General features: G+C 50.4%; 1 protein-coding gene across 1 annotated transcript in view; it reads left to right on the top strand.

The window, feature by feature from the left end:
* Nucleotides 1-23,190, top strand: part of Egln1 (egl-9 family hypoxia-inducible factor 1) — a 39,491-nt gene that overhangs the window by 11,713 nt on the left and 4,588 nt on the right. The window contains 2 exon segments of the mRNA NM_178334.4: nt 20,437-20,556; nt 21,954-22,090. Coding sequence (NP_848017.2) covers nt 20,437-20,556; nt 21,954-22,090 — 257 coding nt within the window.

Raw genomic sequence — 23,190 nt, 5'->3', positions numbered from 1 at the left:
AAATTTTATTTAAGTTGCTGTTATAAGGGTGTCCCCAAAGACACAAGCCAAGAGACAGAATCCCTAGGTTGACCAGGCTGACCTAGAACTTGCAGTCTTCTTGCCTTGACTCCCAAGTACCTGGGATTACAGACATGCCCACCCCATCCATGCATACTGAGTTGCTTTTCCTGGTGTCTTTATGTATGTGAGCACACTATAGCAGTCTTCAGACACACCAGAAGAGGACATCGGATCCCATTACAGATGGTTGTGAGCCACCATGTGGTTGCTGGGGATTGAACTCAGGACCCCTGGAAGAGTAGTCAGCGCTCTGAACCGCTGAGCCATCTCCCCAGTCCTCTTCTGGTGTCCTTAGCATTTATGTTTTTGTTCTTCCACAAGGGCAGGCATGTGAATTAAGAGACCTAGATATGCATGTATATGGGCTTCAGAAGTTGGCTTTGTACAGTCACATCCCAGAGACAAAGCCGCCTGTGTATGTCAGTATGGAAGGCGTGACTGGAGGTGTCTGCCCAGGGCATACCTTTGCTTAAGTATCACCAGGCCAGCCCTTGATTTGGAATACATGTGTGCTGGATGGTGAGTTAACCTCTTCCTTTCCGCCTCTTTTCTTCTCTCCTCCCATGGCTCACGTGCAAATGTTTTACTTCTGGGTCTGATCCTACATGTCATGGGCATTGCAGGACAATTCTTCTGAAAATTTTTTTTTTTTTTTTTTTTTTTTTTTGCAACTCTTAGAAGGACAACATTTAATTGGGGCTGGCTTACAGGTTCAGAGGTTCAGTCCATTATCATCAAGGCAGGAACATGGCAGCATCCAGGCAGGCATGGTGCAGGAGGAGCTGAGAGCTCTACATTTTCATCGGAAGGCTGCTAGCAGAATATCTTCTTCTGAAATCTTTTTTTTTTTTTCCCGGAGCTGGGGATTGAACCCAGGGCCTTGTGTTTCCTAGGCAAGCGCTCTACCACTGAGCTAAATCCCCAACCCTCTTCTGAAATCTTAACGATTAAAAAGCCTTAGTAGTTAATCACAGCGTGCCTGAGCTGACACTGTTACTGACTAAACCAAACTAACTAAACCAAACCGGGCCTCATGTCTTTGTGCTCTGCATATGCTAAAGGCAGTTCCTATGATCGTTAGCTCTCCGAAGCATCCCTTGCAAGTTTTGGTGGAAAAGGTCTTTAAAACGTGTAGGAACCACTTTGTTCTCTGGGCCTGTTTCCAGGGACCATGTTTCAGTGTTACACAGTGTGGAAACTGTTCAGTCCTGTAGATGTTTTCTTTATCTTATCACTGTCTGGGAAAGGGAGGGTGATGGCTGACTGAAGCCAGCCACGGGCAAGAGCCCCCGCAGGTCAGGTTGGTAACCAGCTTCATCTCTCCATGATGTTTTTAAAGACAGGCTCTCCCACTGGGACCTGAACTTGCCAATTAGGCCAGTGAGTCAGAGAATCCACCTGTTTCAACCTCCACCATCTTTTTATGTAGGTGTTGGGGATTGAACTAACGCCCCCATGTCCGGCACTTGACTAAGCTTTTTCCTGAGGTAGGAGTCAGAATTCTTGTTGACTTTTACTAGAACATAAAGGTTTTTTTTTTTTGACTACCCCTATCTGTTTTGGCTTGGGCAGTTGGCATGTGACCTGGTGAGGGGAAAGTCGTTCCTGGGTTAAGGGCATCGAGTATTCATTCCTCCAGCTTGGTACATCGTGGGTACCAAATGACCCCAGCAAAGAATGCTGGATCCGGACCCTCTCCCTGGTCCTCCCCCTTCACAGCTCAAAGTCAGGTGGCAATATATATGTCCTGTAGGTATGGTGAATTTATTAGGTGTGCATTCAAAAACTGAATGTCGTAGACATTGATACTGACAGTTAATCCCGTACAGATAAGCTATGGTGGGGGACAGGGCGGCGGTGAGGGTCAAAGGTCATCCTGATGGGATGTCCTAGGTCTTTGATAAACATGGAGGCCTGACTGCTCTGTAATTGTCAGTGACAGTATTTTAAAAGAAGGTTTATTTTCATTTTACGAATGCCTGCCTGCATGTATGTTGTGCACCATGACCGTGCTTGGTGCCCTTGAAGTCCAGAAGAGGCTGTCAGAGCCCCGGGAGCTTGAGTGACAGATGCTTGTGAGCTGCTGTGCAGGTGCAGGGAATGGAACTCAGCAGGTGTTTTTAACCCCTGAGGGATCTCAGTCCATAAGGTTTAAGTTGTGTAAACTCCGACTTTCTAAGTTCCTTTTTCATCCCTTGCTAAGGAACAATCCCAGGGTCTATACCTGCATGGGTCACGCCTTGTCTGAGGAAGCTTTAGAAACCAAATCATAAAATAATGGATGGTGCTTCAGGATATCTTTGCTGTGTCCCATCCCCCCCCCCATGGTCCCCCACCCCGCCCCGCCCCACCTAGCCCCGCCCGTCCCTGTGGCTTCTTTAGCCTTAGTCACACCTGTCATTGACTTATTGTCAAACTTGTAGGCTGACTTGATGTGAATTCACATAGTAATTGTTCTCTCTCTCCTAGTCTAAAAAGTGCATTTTGAGAAACCTGTGTTACTTTTGGCTTAAGACATGTCTCGTGGGTCCAGGTTTGGATTGGTTTGGTTTTCTTTCCAGATCTATTCTTTTAAACTATGTTTATGTATGCGTGTGTGAGTGCTGGTGTCCAGGGGTCAGATCCCCTGAGATAGAGTTAGAAGTGGCTGTGAACTAATCTGGAGGAGCAGCGCTCACCCTTGACTGATGAGCCGTCTCTCCAGCCCTTCGCTGGGTTTGTGCATGTCTGTTTGCTTACTTGGTTGTTCTTGTGCTTTGTACAGGAGATAACAATCTCCTGTAGTTTAGGCAGGTCTGGAACTTAACTCTGTAGCTCAGGCTGACCTTGAACTTGGGGTGGTTCTCTTGCTGTATCTTCTTGAGTGTGAGCCACTGTGCCGACCTGGTGTCCACAGTGGAAATGACAGACCTGTAAGGTGTAGCCTCCTCTGCCTATGTATTTTAAAGATAGCTTCTGTTGACAATGGGTAAAGTTGTGTCATCCATTTACAAAACAGCTCTTTAGGGGTGTGTGTGTGTGTGTGTGTGTGTGTGTGTGTGTGTGTGTGTGTACCCACACGCGCATGTGTCCAGATGAAAGCTCAGGCAGGCCTCAAACTTACATGTAACTCAGGACGACCCCAAACTTGTAGCAATCCTCCTGCCTCAGCTTCCAATGTGCCAGTATAACAGATGCAAGCCACCAAGCTTGGCTCATTTGCATGCCTGGTGCCCTTAGAGGTCGGGCTGGGTCATTGGGTCCGTGGCAACAGGAATTAGAAGCAGTTTCGAGTTACCGTATAGGTGCTGGGAACTGAACTCAGGTCCTCTGCAAGAACCATGAATAAATGTCCACTGAGCCACCTCTCCAGCCCAGATTGTTCTTTTTAAACTAAATGAACAAGAAACTGAGACAATTCAGTATAGCGTAGTTTTTGTTATGTCTCATTCTGGTAGATAATTCTAGAGTGCTGTCTACGTGGACAAATAAATTTATTTTTTTTTTTTTTGGAGCTGGGGACTGAACCCAGGGCCTTGCCCACTGAGCTAAATCCCCAACCCCCAAATAATTTTTTGATACTGCACACACCAGCATTAGCTCAGAATGGGTGCCACGCCTCAAGTGAACCCCAAACCTGTAACACAAGAAACCACAAGAGCAAATCTCTGTTAACTTGAGATAAAGGTATCTTAAGTCACACACACACATGCATGCACACACACACACACACACACACACACACACACACACACACAAAGATGAACTCTAGAGGAAAACGTTGGAAAATTAGGTTTCGTCAACATTAAATATTTGCTTCCTGGGTTGGGGATGTAGCTCAGTGGTAGAGCGCTTGCCTAGCAAGCGGAAGGCCCTGGGTTCGGTCCCCAGCTCCGGGAAAAAAAAAAAGAAAGAAAAAATTTGCTTCCCAAAGGATTAAGGGGGGCCAGTGGCTTTCGGGGTGGGGAGAGAGCCAGTGGAACGGCACAGGTGATAGACATGGAGGTGGGAAAGAAGTGTCTCCTGAGAGTGTCTTGGACTTCACACACGTCATGGCACCAGTGCACACAGAACACTCCAAACAACAGAAATACATATTTTAAACAAGATACCCGTCTGCTCAGGGACAGAAGAGATGGCTCTTAACCAATAAGAACTCTTGTTGCCCTTCCTGAGTACCCGAGTTTGGGTCCCAGCTCCTACGATCCCAAACGTACTCGGCTCAGTTCTAGGCGATCTGATGACCTCTTCTGACCCCCTCAGCAGATTCACATATGTATGTGCCTGCAGGCAAGCTACTCATACACATAAAACAGCAGGATTAAGAACACAAAGACAAACCAGGACGAAACTATTTACAAAACTCGAGAGATCTGCATATGGGGATTTGCATAGAAATTTCTTTTTCTTCTTTTTTTTTTTTCCGGAGCTGGTGCATAGAAATTTCTTATAACCGGGAAGTTAGATAAACGGTCTGGAGAGACAGATGAGTGGGTAAGTGGTCTCCCACGAGAAGCTCAGGTGTGGGCTCTAATGCCCTCTTCTGGCCTCTGTGGGCAACTTCACTCAAGTGCACAGACACATTAAATAGACAATAAGACAAAAGGTGTGGGAGAAACAATCCAACAGAAAGATTTGAAAAGCTGTTTCACAGTAGGGATTAAACAGCCGTGGCTGAGGGATCCTCGGAGGGCAGGGGCTGTGGCTTGGCGGGCTGGGTGCTTCCTCAGCATGAACGAAGCTGGCGGTCCAATCCCCAGCGCCTTATAAACCAGGTATGGTGTTACACACCTGAAATTCTGGCACATTGGAGCTGGAGGTAGGAGGACCAGGAACCTGGCGCTGTGTAGGCTTCCTAAAGTCCTGACTCTCATCTGACTGATCGATAGGGAAACCAACCGCAGCGAGAGGCTAGCACACAGGCACCACGCACCAGGAAGAGGGCTCAGCTTAACAGGAATGTGGAGCTACTGACCCTATAGCAGGTTGCCACACATGTTCATTGCTTAGAGGAATGCAAAATGGCACCGCCACTTTAGAAAAACAGGCTGGCGGTGTCTCAGAGAGTTAAATATAAATCCATGGTGTGGCCCGGGAGTTCCATTGGTGAGCAGCTACCCATGCAGCCTTGGACGTTTCATTCGTCCTTGCCTAGGTGACCGAGGGCATTTCTTTCGTCCTAGCCCACGTGACTATGGGCACTTCTTTCGTCCTAGCCCACGTGACTACGGGTGTTTCTTTCATCACTGCCTAAAACAGAAGACAGCCCCAGTGTCCACGGTCTGCAAGTAGATAAGCTGAGGCAGAGGGATGACATCTCAGTAAAAGATGCCCTTGATAGAGCAGTGTGGTACTTCGAAGCTAAGAGAGGCCCTTAGTTCTGAGGGGGCCCTGCTGAGATCCAGTGCTGTCAGGTTAGATCAGTACCTGTGCATGCCTGGCAGGCCCATGCATGTGGACCTCGGGGCTCAACACGAGGTGCCTTGGTCACCCTCCATCACTTCCTGAGATGGGGTCTCCCGTTGGCTTTTACTGATTCTGCTGGAGTAGCTAGTCAGTAGACGCCAGGGTTCCCACCTGTCTTTGCCTCTTCAGTGCTGGGATGGTGGGCTGACAGCCAGGCTTTCTCGTGGGTGCTGGGAACCCAAACTCAGATCTGGCTTTTACCCTTGTGCAGCAAGCACTTTAACAGCTGAGCAGTCTCCCCAGCCCCTTACTGAAATCATCTTCATCAAGGTCCCTCTGAAATGTCATTTGAGCAGACAGGCACATTCTCAAGGAAAAACATCCACCAGTTGCTGAGGGAGTTCCTCGTGTGTGTGGATGTGGTGGTTTGAACAGATCAGTCCCTCTGTCACAGCAGCATCAGGTAGTGTGGGCCACACGGGCAGGGTGGTAACTGCTTCTGAGGCCATGAATGTTGAGACCCCTCCAGTGAGTCCAGGGCTGAGACAGTCAGCCTCTTGACACTTCACTTGGGTCTGAGAAGGCTGAGGCTGTCAAGGTAACTTAGCAGGTAAACCTGCTTGTCACTCAAGCCTAGCGACTTGAGTTTCATCTCCAGGACCCATGCAAGGCAGAAAGAGAACCAGCCCCTAAAAGCCCCTAAGAGAACCACACACACAGCTGTTCTCCCACTCACTTGCGCTCTCCCTCCCTCCCTCCCTCCCTCCCTCCCCCTCCACCTGCCTTCTCTCAATAAATTAAAACAAAAACCCTGGGATTATTACTACAGTCTGCGGTGTTGGGTTTCTGCCTCAGGCACTGCTTCTGAGCACCTCTCCTTACCAGTTAAATTCACAAAGAAGAAAGACCTTTTAATCCCACAAACCACCGGGCACCACTTCCTCACCGCACTGCCCCCGTTTTAATGCGTTGGCTTCCCCCAGGGTATCTGCAGTATGAACACTGTCTGCCTTCATTCACTCTGTTCCTGATGTGAGCCTTCAAGTGCTGTTAGGAGACAGGTCTGCCTTCCTCTCTGTCCTGCCCTCCTCAGCCCCTCAGCAGCTCTTGACCCTGGAGGAGGGTCAGTCAACAAGGTGCCTAAGACTGAAGGATTCAGAAGCCTGACAGTATAGAACTTTGACATTAGGCAGCTAGGACTCAGAAGCCTGCCCTGGTGTTGGTTCATTGTAGGATGCCAGTGGGTCACCTGCCTCAGTTTCTCATTAATGCTTTGAGGATCCCCATGTTGTGATCATCAGGAGAGTAGATGTGCGTGCTGGCTGGTTTTGTGTGTCAACCTGACACAAGCTGGAGTTATCACAGAGAAAGGAGCCTCCCTTGAGGAAATGCCTCCGTGAGACCCAGCTGTAAGGCATTTTCTCTATTGGTGATCAAAGCGGGGAGGACCCAGTCCCTTGTGGTGGTGCCATCCCTGGGCTGGTGGTCCTGGGCTCTATAAGAGAGCAAGCTGAGCAAGCCAGGGGAAGCAAGCCAGTAAGCAACATCCCTCCATGGCCTCTGCATCAGCTCCTGCTTCCTGACCTGCTTGAGTTCCAGTCCTGACTTCCTTTGGTGATGAACAGCAATGTGGAAGTGTGAGCTGAATAAACCCTTTCCTCCACAACTTGCTTCTTGATCATGAAGTTTGTGCAGGAATAGAAACCCTGACTAGGACAGTGGGGCAAGTGTGGGACTTTCCTTCCCCTCTGCCTTCTCTCCTGTTGGTCCACGGGATTCGGAACAGCCTTGGCTTTCTGTAACCTCTTGATTCGTCTTTCTCCTCTCCCCCTCTCCTCAATGGTTGGGAGGACACACTGGTACAGCATCAGTACCACTGTCCTATGTATCATGTAGTGATTTATCAAGAAGATGGGAGACTCGAGCACTGGCTGCTCTTTCAAAGGACGCTGCTAGTGCCCCAGCAGCCGCTTGGTGGCTCACAACTGCCTTAACTTTAGTTCCAGGGGTCTGATGCCCTCCTCTGGCCTCCATGGGTACCAGGCACATGTGACACACAGACAAAACATCCAAACACATGTGTTATAAAAATATAAAAAATAAAAATGCTGTCTTTTATCCCGCTCTAGATCCGGCACCCCAGTGCCCCAAGCTATCTGCTGGATATCTTGCCAGAAGGACACATTTCAATTCCGTGGCGGCCCAGACCAGCTACCCCTCATTTACACTTAAATCTACACATGAAAGAACATATAACACAATAACCTTTGACCCAATTGATAAGATATAATTGCCCACCTAAACATACAAAGCCCAGTACATGTCCATCCCTTAAGAACATTAATAAGGGGGTTGGGGATTTGGCTCAGTGGTAGAGCACTTGCCTAGCGAGCGCAAGGCCCTGGGTTCGATCCCCAGCTCCAAAAAAAAAGAATAGGGGAAAAAAAACCATTAATAACAACCTGTAAATACACAGAGTGGAATCTTAACGTCACCTCCCATGTTGTCCTGCCACCGCTTCTTTCCCTGTCCCTCCTGTCTCTTCCTCCTTTCCGGTCCAGTCTCCACCCCTTCAAACTTGCCTCCCGCCCCTCCTTCCTTCTTGTCCGATGACAGACCTCCTATCTTGTACCTGCCTCACCTGTGACATCATCCCACACCCATGAAATAAACAAATGTCTCCTCAAAGAAATAAACCAGCTATAGAAGAACCAGAAGACCTGGGACTTTTGGGGAGGACTTGGGTCTGAGCTCTAGAGAACACCCATTTGATCTCTGACCTGGAGTTTGCTCCAGATCCAGTTTCCATTCTGAGAACTTTCTTTCACTGCAAGAATATGAAGGTGACCAGAGACGACAGGGTCTGACGCTTGGTGGCGTGTGTGTCACCAGATACAGTCAACTCACTAGCCAGCGGTGATCATTAACATTGATTATTAACTCGACTGGCCCTAGGATCACCCAGGAGACAAACCTCTGGACGTGTCCATAAGGGAATTTCTAGTTTGGGTTAGTTGAGGCAGGAAGGTGAATCCTGGATGTGCATAGCACCAACCCATGGGCTGGGGTCTTGGGCTGAGAATATAAAGGAGAAAGAGAACTGAACACCAGCAGCCCTCTCTCTGCTTGCTCACCGTAGACAGTGTGACCAGCTGCCCTGGGCTCCTGTCACCATGCCTTCCCTGCACAACAGACTCTACAGTCAGGCTGCAAACCAAAATAAGCCTTTCCTTTTTTTTTTCTTTCTTTTTTTTTTTTTCCCCCGGAGCTGAGGACCGAACCCAGGGCCTTGCGCTTGCTAGGCAAGCGCTCTACCACTGAGCCAAATCCCCAACCCCAAGGCTTTCCTTATTTAAGTTGGCTTCCTCAGGCATTTTGTCACAGCAACAAGAAAAATAAGAATCCCAGGGCCAGCATCACACAACAAGCAGGGTTTGGACCAGCGCGTGATGTCCGTTCTTGCTGTCTCTGAGTCCACTGATCTTTCTTCTCCTCATCCAGTGGCGGGTATTGAACCCAGAACCTTACATCAGTTGCCCGGCGCTCTGCCACTGAGCCTCATCTCCAGTTCCTTGTTAGTTCTTTTGTTCTCTAGACGGGGTTTCTCCGTGCAGCTCTGGCTGTCCTGGAACTCACTCTGTAGACCAGGCTGGCCTTGAACTCAGAGATCACCTGCCTCTGCCTCCCAAGTGCTGGGCTTAAAGCATGCGCCACCTCCGCCCAGCTCACTGCTGGTTCCTGGTTCCACTTATCTAGTCTTTTCCTTCGTGCTCCCCCAGGACAGAGCGAAGCTACCATTGAACGTAGTCAGTGCCTGACTGGCATCTGAGGTTTTCCCACCATGGGAGAACCTGCTGTCTGTTGTGTTCCCTGTTGTAGCTTGTGGATGAGGGAGACATCCTCCTAGTCAGGGTACCTCAGTCCTGACTCATTTGGGCTCTCGTCACTGATCCTGCTTCCTCTCTGCGCTCCCCGCTACGCCGAGCCTCCTACAGCCATCTTTGGACATTTTACACTTCCAGCAGCCTCCTAGGCACGTGTGTGCTCAGGCTCAGGACTCCTTCAACCCACTGTTTCCCAAACACCTCACCCAGACACCCTAGAGCCCTGGCAAACTCCTAGGCAAGTGTGGGTATGTTTGCATTCCAAGCAGAAACCGGGCAGACACCGTCGTTCTGTCGGGCAGATGGCCATGACCCTCTGGGTCAGTGTCATGTCTCTGTGAAGCCGGAATTTCGAGGCTTACGCAGATGCTTAGCAAGTACGGCCCAAGAGTCCGCGTATGCTAGGCTACCAATGTCCAGTCTAATGCCAAGCTTCGAAGCACCCAATAGGCATACGTCGTTAAAGCTTACGACTCATTCAGCGCTTATTAGGGAAGATCGATGTTGGATATTTATTTTGGCCTGGACGTTCTAGGTTTCAGCCAAGTAAGTTTGGAGGCGACAAGATAGACTTGCCTTCACAGAAGCCTGCCCGCCGAGCCTGTGTAGAGCTGCAAGGCTTGTAGCTGGAAGGGTATAAGTAGAGATTTATTTTGAAATCGAAAACACCTGTTGGGCGTTCGGGAAGGAAGTCGCCAATGGAGAGGCAGTTACTGAATGAAGGTCCCATGAAGGAGGCCGTGGTGTGGGCCCGAGGAAAGACAGGGTGAGATGAAGCCCTGCCTCTCAGTGCCATCCCTACACCGGCTGCTAGGGCTTTCTTGGAGGAAATACAAAACCACAGGCCACGGTCAACCCTGACTCAGAGCACACGTTAAACAAGGGTCTCGGGTGAGATCCCTGCAGCCCTGGAGGAGGCACAGCCTTCCGAGGAAAGAGTAACTTCATGCCACGAGTTGCTGTCATGGGCTGAGACGGAGGCAGGCAAGAGAGACCAATAAGACGTTTGAAGGATCCGTTCTGAGGAACCAAGAGTGGCCAAGAAGGTCTGAAGGGTCAGGGTTGAGCACACTGAGTTGTGTCCATGCATGCAGCCCCGGCTGGTGCCAAGCAGCCTGGGGCCGTTGCTGCAAAGACAGCGCTCCTCAAAAAGAGTTTGCTTGCTGGGCGAGGATGAGGAAAGGCCAGCTAGCATTCATCTGTCCCGGGTGTGTCCCTTGTGGGAGGCACAAGGAGGTGAGATACAGGGAAGGGGTGAGGACGGGATTCCCCTGAAGCCTGTGGAAAGAAAGGCTGCACCTGTGGTGAGAGCAGATGGTGCCTGGTTTCCATGCACGGGGAGAGGAGCATTCTCTCCTACTAGGCTTCAGTACTCCCCGGGGATTCCAGGGTCCTAGTGTCAAGGGCAGAGGTCTGGCCCCACAGCAAGTACTTTCTGGGGGAGAGACCCTAGGAGGAGGCCTGGGAGGAGACTGGGAGATGCTGGATTTGAAGTGGGAAAACAGTCTGTCGCTGTATGGGGTGAGGATTTGGCACCTTGGAGGCCGAGCTCGAGGATTGCCCAGCAGCTGCTCGTCCGTGTGCCTCAGTCAGGCAGAGGCTGAGCAGCCAGTGCACATTGGCACGTGCTCCATGCTGCCTCTGGGGCCACGTCAAGTCAGGTTACAGATGAGGAAATGTGCCTCACGAATGCCCACAGTCACGTAGCCGCTAATTGGCAGAACCAGTATTAGGAACGAGAGCCAGGCCCTTTAAGCAGGGCCGCTCTGTTCTGAGTCACCTGCTCCCCGGGTGCTGACTGAGACCAGGGTGTGAGGTGTTCTTAAATGAAGGAGGCCAGGGCCCAGCATTCAGGCTTTCAGACCGGCTCCTGCAATCGTGAAGGAAGTTGACCCATAACCTGGCTACAGCTGGCAGGAGGCTTTGAGCAACCAAGAACGTGGCCTCTCTGGTTCTGTCCTGGGATATCAGTGTAGCCTCCATGGTCTTAAGGTGATGGGAACTAGGTCTCTTCCAATGACCTCAGCAGAAATCCCTGGTCTGAGGTCAGCAAGGTGGCTCAGCAGGTAACGGTGCTTGCCATGTAAGCCCAGTGGCCTGTGTTCAATCCAAACACTGCACAGATTTGCCCTCTGACCTGTACTGGCACACACAGTGGCACACACAGTGGCACAGCACGCACGATCATCCCACACCCACACACAGTAACAAATTGAACTTTTAAAAAATATTTTATTTACTTATTTTTATGTATGTGAGCACACTATAGCTGTCTTCAGACAGACACACCAGAAGAGGGCATCGGATCCCATTACAGAGGGTTGTGAGCCACCATGTGGTTGCTGGGAATTGAACTCAGGACCTCTGGGAGAGCAGTCAGTGCTCTTAACCAGTGAGCCATCTGTCCAGCTCCCAAATTGAATTAAAAAAAAAAGATGTATTTATTATATATAAGTACACTGTAGCTGTCTTCAGACACACCAGAAGGTGGCACTGGACCCCATGGGTTACAGACGGTTGTGAATCGCCAAGCGGGTGCTGGGAATCTGGAAGAGCAGCCAGTCAGCGCTCTTAAGTGCTGAGCTGCCTCTTAAGTCCCAGCAAATTGAGGCTTTAAAAGTTAAAAATCTCAGGGTGTGGCTGAGGCTCTGGCTGTCTTCAGCTCTGAGCGCCACTCAGCCCGGCGGTTTTTAATTCTGCTACTGTTATGAATCATAACGCAAATATCTGCATTCCCTGATGGCCTTAGGCGACCCCTTTCAAAGGGTTGGTTGACCCCCAAAGGGGTCATGCATGACCCACAGCTTGAGGACCACTTGATTAGCTTCCAGCAAATTTGGGCAACATGCCGTCCTAAAGACAGGGAGAGGATTTTTACCCAAGTGGAGCTCTGAGGACTAGGGTCCGGAATCGCCCAGTCATTGATGCTCACGACAGTGGATAGGTGCACCTGCTGTCCACAGGTGGCAGGACCAGGACCCTACAGGGACTGAGATACGGTGGCAGTGAGACCCACGCTGAAGAAGAGTCACAGGCAGGTAGATGCTGATGCGAGACGTTCTTGTTTTATGTGCACAGGTGCCCCTGTAAACGTGTGTGGTACTGGTTCCCAGCATAGTGCAAGGTGGGACTGAAGTTTGCCCAGCCTGGCCAGCTTCCAGCTGTACTCTCTCTATTGCCATGACCTTTGGTGGCATTGGTCTGTCACAGTATAGGAAGCAGAAGGGTTGACAGCAAGGGAGATAAGAATAGGCCAGTGTTCTACCTTTTAAGTTTTTGTTTGTTTTATATATATGAATTTTTTTTGCTTTTGGTTTTTTTTTTGTTTTGTTTTGTTTTGTTTGTTTATTGAGACAATGACCAGGCCGGCCTTGAACTCAGAGATCTGCCCTCCATCCCAGCTGCTGAGATTAAAGGTGTGTGCTGCCACGCCTAGCTGACTGTTTTGCCTGCACTGATACCCGTGGAAGCCGGAAGGGGGCATCAGATCCCCTAGGACTGCAGTTAGCAATGGTGGGTGCTGGGAATATGACCTGAATTCTCGAGAAGAGCAGCCAGTGCTCTTAACCGCGGACGCTGAGCCGTCAGTGGACTTCTCCAGCCCAGTGGTTCTCAGCCTGTGTGTGGTGGCTCCTTTGGGGGCCCCCCATCAGAGCTCCTGCACACCATATATTTACATTACGATTCCTGACAGTAGGAAAATTACAGTTATGAAATAGCCATGGAATAATGTTATGGTTGGGGTCACCACAAGATGAGCAGCCATGTATTAAAGGTCAGAGCATCAGGAAGGCTGAGGACCACTGTTCCAGCCCAGCTTTCCTAATAACTTAATTCATAATTTTGAAGGCAGTTTAAATATCATTTTTTTTTTGTTTTTTTTGTTTTTTTTGGTTTTTTTTTTTTGGTTTTTTTTTTTTTTTTTGAGACAAGGTTTCACTCTGTAGCCCAGGCTGACCGGGATCTTACTGTTGTAGCCCAGACTGGTCCCCGACTTCTGAGTGCCATATCTCTAGGCATATTAAGCCAGCTTCATGTTTCAACCCTGCAAACGGCCTCTAGCTTTATAAGCGGCCTTGCAAGTCTCTATTTCTGACAGTCCTTGGGTCTGTGGAATTCTGGTTGGATAGCTTCATTTTTTAGTTTTATCTCTAGGGACTGTGAAGTCTCTGATTCTGTTTAATTTTCGTGATAATAGTTGCAAAACCATACCCAGTGTTTCCATAACACTTTTGAGTTAAAAAAAGCTCGGTCCTATTTCGGGCATTTTTTCTTATCAGGACGAGCTTTTCCGAGGGCTGTCCTGTTGTTAGAATTGACTATTCTCAGAAGAAAGAGATAACACCCCAGGCCGAGCCGGGCTGTGGGGTAGCTGGTGCTGCCAGGCTGGGCAGGCAGGTGGCCTGGGCCCCCTCCACATGGGGGCGGACAGAGCAGACATTGAGAATTCTGCCTCTGCCACACTGCACCCTCCTCCTGCATGGCAGTGGTGCCCAGCCAGAGGCGGCCATCTTCCACCTCTCACTCGAGAAATCAGTGTCCGTGTTACGCCAGGCATGGGCTTAGCTTCAGCGTTGCCTGACCATGAGAGCACCCAGAACCAGGCCAGCTTGGCCTGCACGCCTGGGCTCATCATCTCGGCCAGCTGTCCCAGCCGTGTGGCCTCAGGTTGGCTCACTGTCCTGGCCAGTCCTCCACAGAGCAGGCTCTTATCCAGCCCCTGTGAGGATTGGGTGGACCTGGCCCTAGCAAGACCTCTTGGAGGTTATAGTGAAGGTGGGTGCCTACCTGGCTCCCACGCCCACTCTTCCCTACGCAGGTCAATGAAGAAAGCGCCGGGGATGGAGACTAACTTCTCCGAGGCCCTGCAGCTGTTAGGTGCAGCTCTTCTTCCTGTTGTCTTTGCACCAGGCACAGTGACTGGCACTGACTTGTCCTGGGCTGGTTTGTTAGCTTGGCGGGCAGTTGACTGCTGCTGTTCACACTTTACAGGCAGGGGCAGTTAGGTCCAGAGGGGACAAATAATTGGTCCAAAATGACCCAGCCAGTGAGGAGTGGGGCAGACATTGCTCAGGGGCAGCTCTGGCAGACCCTCTGGTCCTGATTGTCTTTCCTTCCGCGCTGCCTTCCTGGAAGGCTCACACACTTTAATTGTACACACTTACCCGAGGTCCTGGGCCTGTCTGACCTGGTCTCAGGGCCAGAGAGCACAGCTATGAACCGTCTTCCCAGCCCTTCTCCACTTTAAAAACACTTTAGCCTTCCTTTTTAGGTTATGCGTATAAATGTTTTGCCTGAATGTATGTCCATGCACCACATATGTGCAGGGTCCAAGGGGACCAGAGAGGGTATTATTAGGTCCCCTGGAACGGGGTTTAAGGATGGCTGTGAGCTGCCGTGTGGGTGTAGAGAACTGAACCCAGGCCCTCTGCAATAGCAGCAATGCTCTTAAGCACGCAGCCACCCATCTCTCAGCCTGCTTTTCTGATTCCTTTATGCCTTAGATACTCAACGCCACCTTATCGGCATTCTCCCGGAATGGTCCAGCGTGTGTTCCTGGGAATGGATGCAGCCGCCAGGCCTGGCCTCCACCCAGGCTGAGTCTGTAGAACCCATCGTCGTACTTCACGTTGCTTAGCTGGGTAGCTGCTGTGTGAAGCCAATGGCTTCCAAAGGCCTAGGCCTTGCTTGCTAGTTTTCATTTTTGTTGTTCGAAGGGTGGAGCTGGGGGTATGGTTGATGCTTGTCAAGGATTCAGGGATCTCTGAGTTCAGTCCCCAGCATCACAGGAAACCATGGTGATGCGCGCTTATAAACTCAGCAGTGGGGAGGTACAGGCAGGAGCAGGCATTCCAGTCGCCCAGCCACTGGCTTTGAGACAACTCTCGGGTAACCAAGACCCTGTGTCAAAAGCACAGAAAACACAGAGAGAGGTGCTTATTACTCTGCCAGACTGTCCCTCTCCCCTTTTACAGCTGGCATTTCAAAATGAGAGCAGATCCCTCCAGGAGCCCTGGGATTGCAGGAAGAATGCAGTGGCAGTCCCACGTGAGTGACAGTCCCACGTGAGTGACAGCTGCAAGCCGGATCTTGACAAATCCTGATTGCTGTCTGGTACCTTTGGGTTTCTGTCTGTTTTGTTTGTTTGTTTATGTGCTGTTTGAAAGGTGGTTTCCTCCACGTAGCCTTGGCTGTCCTGGAATTCACACTGTAGATCTGGCTGGCCTTATCAGAGATCCCTCTGCCTCCTGGGTGCTGGGATTAAAGGTGGTTTTTTTTGTTTTTGTTTTTGTTTTTGTTTTTTTTTTTTTGTTTTGTTTTGTCCTTTTATCGCAGAATCTAAGGCAGGTGTGGTGACTTAACACATGTAATCCTAGCACTTGAAAGACTGAGGCAGGGGGCTGGGGATTTAGCTCAGTGGTAGAGCGCTTACCTAGGAAGCACAAGGCCCTGGGTTCGGTCCCCAGCTCCGAAAAAAAAGAACCCAAAAAAAAAAAAAAAAAAAAAAAAAAAGACTGAGGCAGGAGGATTGGTAGGAAGTTAAATCGGTGAGTTCCTTTACTGGTGTGACTTACTGAAAGAAACATAGGATAGGGCGTGCCCAGTCGGTTCCTCCAGGTGGACAGACCGTGGGTGTGAGGCCTGAAGAGAAGAAAGCCTGGATTTAATCCGCACAGATTTTCACTGTCTGGTAGCCACATGAGGGAGCAAGCGGTTTTTCAGGGTTCTCTAGATCGTGTGGTTGGCTCTTCCTCTGTCATTAGTTTGCTTATAGCATAGTCATTAGTCATTCTTGTCCTTACAGCTTTGGCCCCCAGTTCTTATCTTACTCCATCGGTCACTCCGGTGAGCACCGGGTCTCGTACTCTGAATAACTAAAATGATTTGCTGAATACCAACACATGAAGCTCTGCCCACAGACACGACATACCATGCTATTGGTCGGGCGACCAAGGTAGAGGAGCCATTGGTCTTAACAGACTTTGGGCTATGAAGAATAAACCCGGGCTAACAGAAAAGCGTGGCTCCCCAGAACCACAGAATGGCTCTGAGGAAAAAGGATGAGGTCCCCAGAACATTGCTTTGGAGGTTGTGGGAATGAATGTTCAAGAGACTTGGAAGGCCGCTGGCCGTGTGCTGAGTCACTGGCGAGGTGTGGGGCATTAGGAAGCTTGACTTACTCCTCCCTGCAGCCACCTGCAGCGTGTACTCGAACATTCTTACAGATATGCAGCAGTTAGTGCCAAACGAAATCACAGCATACTGGGTGAAACTATTCTGCACTCCTAGTTAGCGTGTGCTCGTGTGTGTGTGTGTGTGTGTGTGTGTGTGTGTGTGCACGGACAAGTACATGACAGTCCGTACCTAGAACCCCAGCACTCAGGTGACCCACACAGAAGGATCTTGAGTTTGAGGACATCCTGGGCTACACAGGGACACTTTCAATGTTGTTGATTTTTTTTTTTTTCCCCAGAGCTGGGGACCGAACCCAGGGCCTTGCGCTTGCTAGGCAAACGCTCTACCACTGAGCTAAATCCCCAACCACAGGGACACATTCATAAAGAACAAAAGAAGTTCACTCACAAGCAAGGCAGCACAGCTGAGGGGTTTGGTTATGAGGACCAGATGGGGGTTGTGCTTGACCTGGGCAGAGTGATGGCCACGGCCTCTCTTGAGTGCCTCTGCCATGTGCTTGAGACAGACGCTTGGACAGCGTGAACTGTCAGCTGCCCACCTCTTCCTCTCATTCACAGGGAGAACAATCTCACAGCCTGTCGAGTTTTAGTTTTCTTAGCATCAAACAATCTGTCTCCAAATAATTCACTGCTGGAGTAAAGGGGTGGGAAGGGCAAAGAAGCGATACTTGGCTCTGCTCTCTCTGCTCTCTTTGTGCAGAAGCCGCCCAGGGCCTGAAGTGAACACACCTTGGGCTCCTGGGCCGGCCTCTTCCTTCCTCTCAGCCTCCTGGTGAGAGGAAACAACTTTATGGCCTTCCCTCTCATGAGAAGGCCCTCCATCTTGTGTATTTTCATAGGAAAGGAGGAAAGGTAATAGCTCCATAGCTGCTCTCCTCCTCCTCCTCCTCTCCCTCCTCTTCCTCCTCCTTGTTTTCCTCCTGGGGAGTAGAGACATCAGAGTTGCTGTCTGTGGTGTTAGGTCAGGGACAGGACACCACTGGAATCACAGGGGATTTGAATTGCTTACTCTTCTGGTTTTTTGTTTGCCAGGTTTGTTTAGGACTCGGCGTAGCTTTTCATAGACATGGATGTGCTGCCTGTCTGTCCTAGAGCTGGCCCAGGCAAGCGTAGCTTTTCATAGACATGGATGTGCTGCCTGTCTGTCCTAGAGCTGGCCCAGGCAAGGTGGTTGAGGTGGCAGGCTGTTGGGCAGGGTGTGTGTGTGTGTGTGTGTGTGTGTCCGTGCTCCTCCAGTCTTATTATCTCAGGGACTGGAAAGCTAATTAGCATAATTAAATGGACTTACTTCATTGAATTGAAACTTCCTTTAAAGCTTCAGGCTGCTGCCTCGTCCATGCTCTGTCCCCTATGCGATCCACCCTCCACCCAGGAAGCCCTGCCTTGGGCTCCTGTCACTCCCCCCTCTCCCTCAGAGACCGGCCAGTTGTTGGCCCTTCAGTGTTGTACTCCTCCAGCCTGGCTTCAGGGACCAGATTCTCTGTGTCCACCTGGCCTGAGTCTCCCAGGACACGAGCCTTTCTGGCCTTGGTTTCGTTGACAGGTGGATGAGGATGAGCGTGCTGAGGAGGGCCCGCACCTGGCGTGCTGCAGGCCCTGCTCATGGTGCACTTGGCAGGTGGTGCTGTCTTTGCAGTCAGCACTGTCGCACAGGTGGATCTCACAGAGGTAGTCAGGTGTCCTTGCCGTCAGCTCCTGTCACCTCTGACCCTTGTTTTTGTTTAGTTTGAGGCAGTGGCTGTCTAACCCAGGCTGGACTGTAATTCTGTGATCCTCCCACCTCTGTCTTCTGAGCGCTGGAGTTACAGATGTGCACCATACACCCAACTTTCCGTGATGTTCAGAATGGTATCCACGGTCCTGGTCTCTTGATTCTCATCCTGGCTCTTTGGGGTCCTCTTGCCCTCCCACAGTGTCCCAGCCTGCTGTCCTCCTATGCGATGCCCAGGCACAGCTGTGCTTCATCGGGTAACCCTTCCTTCCCGACCCCAGTCACAGACATGCCTACCCTAGAATTACAGAAAAATAGACAGACAGACAGACAGGGGTTGAATTTGGGCCATCCGGCTCACACAGCAAATGGTCTTACCCACTGAGCCATTGCACCCCACCACCCCCAATTTACTTTTTGTTTTTCAAGACAGGATTTCTCTGTAGACCAGGCTGGCCTTGAACTCAGATCCACCCGCTCTCAAATGTTGGGATTAAGGGCGTGTGTCCCCCACCTCCTGGCTTTACCTTTTGAAACGAGATCACAGTAAGAGACAGCTCAGGCTTTAGGTTATTCCTCACCCCACTCTGATTCACCATGACTTTCTCAGTTAACCTCAGGTGGCAGGATCTTGCTGTTGAGTCTGTACCCTGTGACAGTGGCCATGGGTGCTGCGCTGTGCATCTTTGGCTGCTGGTGACAGATCAGTCTGAACCTCTCCCCCACTGCCCCTTTGTCATCTCCAAGCACTAACAGTAAAACAAAGGTTTAGAAAGTCCGTCCTGAGTCCGGAAAAATGGAGGTATAACGAAATGTTCACCTGCAGTCCTGCCTGTGATGGGGAACAGGAGGGCAGGGCGCCCAGGGAGGTAGCGATGGCTCAGTGGTTAAGAGCACTGACTGCTCTTCCAGAGGTCCTGAGTTCAATTCCCAGCAACCACATGGTGGCTCACAACCATCTGTAATGGGATGCTCTCTTCTGAAGTGTATGAAGACCAACTACAGTGTACTCACATATAAATAAAATAAATAAATCTTAAAAAAAAAAAAAAACACTCGGTAACTATAGAATTATCCCAACAAGCTCTCTCTTACCATGGGACAAGATCTCTCCCCCAGATCTGAGCCACCTTCACTCTGGTGGGAAGACAGAGTCACAAGTCACAAGTCACAGCGGCACCACAACTTACAGACCCACTCACCATGCTCCCTCTCAGGACTTCTTCACGTTTGACTGGCAGATTGCTGCCTGCCTCTTTTCTGACAGTGGCGTGAATTTCAGTCAAAAACCAAACAAACAAAAACCATACTCAAGTCACACATACTTTAAAGTCACACATTTGTGCCTTTGAAGGGTTGACAAAAGAATGCAGATACCAGGGGGAAAGAAATTAGCATTTGTCACATAGCTAAGTGGCAGAGGACTTAGTCGATGTCTGTCTGGTAGCTTCCTTCGATCCCTCCACTCGAGCACAGGAGTGGTGTGAGCTGAGGTCTCCTCCTCACTGCAGGGTTTCTGTTGAATCTCCGTCCAGTGACAGCCGGTCACACACATGTACCCAGAGCACACGGGTACGGTGTGTCGGCAGATGTTATCCTCTCTGTGTATCATGCTGACTGGTCTCCTGAGCTAGACCTTGCGGATCTGAACAGAACATGCTTCCCTTTCCCAGAGGGCTCAGTCCGCATCGAGTTTGCATTTCTTTTCCTCACTGACATCACATGGGATGGTATTTGGAGTTGGCCATCTATTACGGGGCAGCACCAGGTAGTTCATTCCGTGGGTTTGGTTCCAAGGCTAGCTCAGAAGCCAAATCCTCCAAGCAGGTCAGAAGCCATCCTTCTTAGGTCCCAGAGTGTTCAAGAGGAGTCAGGACAGTGAAGCCTAGAAACTCTCCTGACTTCGGTTATTGAAAGCAGGGGGCCATCGACTTGTGGCAACTCAGGGTCTCCACCATTCGGACCCCTGACCCTCCATGTTGGCTCATTCCATTGCTGCAAATCTGCCTCTGAGCTAGTCTCTACCCCTGGGGCTGCTCACTGACCTATGCCGTGTTCTTTATAATGGCATAGAACGGCCTCACCTCTCCTTCCTACAGAATGGGATCTTGCTACTGTCACGCTTGGGTGGGAATCAGAGTTCTGTCTTGAAAGCTCGCTCCCCCACTCACTCACGGACCGCTGTCTTGTTTTCCAGGCCATGGTCGCCTGTTACCCAGGCAACGGGACAGGCTACGTCCGTCACGTCGATAACCCAAATGGAGACGGAAGATGTGTGACATGTATATATTATCTAAATAAAGACTGGGACGCCAAGGTACGCAACTGAATTCAGTAGTGACGGTTTTTCTTCAAGCTGCGTTGCTCTCTCAGGTCCACTTCAGCCTTGACACCCAGAGTGGGTTTTTGTGATGTGGAACCTGTAGTACTGTGTGTGAAAACAGACGCTTACGTGTGAACACATGGCGGCATGCCTTGTGCAGTATGACCTTTGCGTGGTGGTGTAGGTGAGCCTGGGGAAACACACCAGGAAGCCCTGTACCTACGAGGTGGAGGCAGGAGATTCAGGAGTTCACGTCACCCAGTTCGGGGTTCAGTGGGAGATGAGTGTCAATCCACCAGTTCTCCTTAAGCAGCAGGGCGAGGAGGAAGAGGATGTGTTCGCCATCCCAATCTGACAGGTCTCCGGAGCTGGGGACCAAACCCAGGGCCTTGTGCTTGCTAGGCAAGCGCTCTACCACTGAGCTAAATCCCCAACCCAGGTGCCCTTAAACTTAAGGCATCTGCTCAAAAGCATTACTTTGTTGGGCTTGCCGGTGCACACCTTTGGCCTCAGCATTTGGGAGGGTCAGAGGTTAAGGTCATCCATCCTTGGCTACATGGGAAGTCCGTGGTCTCAAAAGCCAAGTAACTAAATGTCTCCAGATTGGTGATATTAGTCTAGTGTTTTTTTCCTCATAGTCTGAAACACAAGGACCAGGTCTGAATGCCTGCCCCCCCCAACTCCTCATTTAGGGTCCCCGTGATTTTTAGTGCACTTGATAGACTGTCTGTGAGGAGTAGCTGGTTCCCACAGAGAACAGCAGTGCAGGTAAATGAGTCGTATGGGTGGAGCTGAGCTCTTAGCAGCTACGGTTAGAATATAGACCAGGCTGCACGGGGATAGCTGGGTATGGAATGGGTTAGGATGGGAGATGACTCAGCAGGCTAGGGTAACGGCCACCAAGTGTGACTCTAAGTCCGATCCATCCGTGGGACACACCAACACCCAAAAGTTGTCCTCCAGCTTCCGTAAGTCCGTAAACGTAGATTACAGAACAAACCAGAGACAGTCCGCTCACCTGCTCGCTCAGTGTGTGTTGAAAGGTAAAGCACTGTGGTCGTTTATGTGGTCGCATTACCAGGTTAGCCGTTCGGCAAAGGCTGCTTCACAGCGTCCTAAGCATGACTAGAAATGGTTTTCCAACCTTGCCAACAGGGTTGGGAATTTTGTATACTTATTTGTGGCAAGTGCTTGCCAAAAATAAAAGGACTTTTCCCACGCATCCATCCTGCCGTGGAGCCTCAGCTCACAATCACTCCTTGCTAGTCAGCATACCTGCATTTGCAAATAACCCCAGCTAAGCCTTTTGAGTCCTTTAACTCTGCCCACTGCCAGTTTAACCTGGTACGGTTCTTGGCGGCCCGTGCTGACACGCTCTGCTCTTTTCCCAGGTGAGCGGAGGTATTCTTCGAATTTTCCCAGAAGGCAAAGCCCAGTTTGCTGACATTGAACCCAAGTTTGATAGATTGCTGTTTTTCTGGTCTGACCGGCGTAACCCTCATGAAGTACAGCCTGCATACGCCACAAGGTAGTATCCTGCTCACGGGAACTTGGTTGACAGCACGACAGGGCAGGGCGCGTCGAAGGGTGAGCCCGAGGTTTCCGTGGAGCCCCCACCTGCCGTCCAGGCCCTCCCTCGGGTGTTACGGTCTTCTTAATCTGAACGATCATGAGTGTTCACACATGTTCCCGAGGATGCCAGTCTGCTCACAGCCGCCCTTCGTCTGAGGTGTAGACTAGGGCTGGACCTCCCCCACTCTGTTGCCTCCCCCCTCCCCCCAGCATGGCACACCTGCTAACACTGCCCACTCTGGGATTACGTGGGCGTTTCCGGAGCGCTCTTACGAAACTACCAAAGGGAAAGGGGCAACTTTTCAAAAATAATTCGGAGAGCAGAAGTGGGGAGAAAAGGAATTGGGAAACAGACGGTGAAGTGGCCATGCATGGTGCATGCTGGGAAGACAGACCATTATCACCCTCCACATCTGCTGCCATGTGTGGTGCGTGCCTGCCATCCCGGCGCCAGAACTGCCGCAAGATCAGGGCCAGCCCTGGTCTACATATTAAACTCCAGGCCAGGAGATAGCAACACAGTGGGACCCTGTCTCAAAAAGCAGAGTAAAACACAAAGCAGTCCATCTGGTCTGCCCTGGTGTCTCTTTCACTGGACTTTGAGGTTGGATTCTAAACTGCTATGTCCATTCACACGTCCTCATGAATGTGGTTGTCAAACTGCTATGTTCATTCACACGTCCTCATGAATGTGGTTGTCTTCTGTTTTGCTGTTGTTGTTTTTTTTTTCCCATGTAGCATGAGTTAGTGAAAAGATGCAGAAGCTTCTGAGAAAGCACAGGCGTGAGGCACACGCTTGCATTGAGTGTGCCTGGTTTTTCATCAGGAAAAGTGGCAGGAAAATCTCCTGTTTCCTCTGGCTTAGAAATTGAGCCTCCCCTGTGTTAGGGGGCAGTGGCCAAGGTTGGTGGCTATGGATGAGGCCCCCAGAGCCTACATGGTATCCATCCTCTTTCTGCCTCTGACCAGCGCAGCATGTCCATCGCTGATTCCAGTGGGCGGTAGCTGCCTGGTCAAGCCTGAAGTCATAGGTGCCCTGACAGGAATGGAACCAGG

Source organism: Rattus norvegicus, chromosome 19 (assembly GCF_021556685.1).
Source record: "Rattus norvegicus strain SHRSP/BbbUtx chromosome 19, alternate assembly SHRSP_T2T, whole genome shotgun sequence".
Taxonomy (NCBI): Eukaryota; Metazoa; Chordata; class Mammalia; order Rodentia; family Muridae; genus Rattus; species Rattus norvegicus.
Note: the sequence above shows the minus strand (reverse complement) of the source record. Positions and strands in the feature narration are given on the sequence as shown.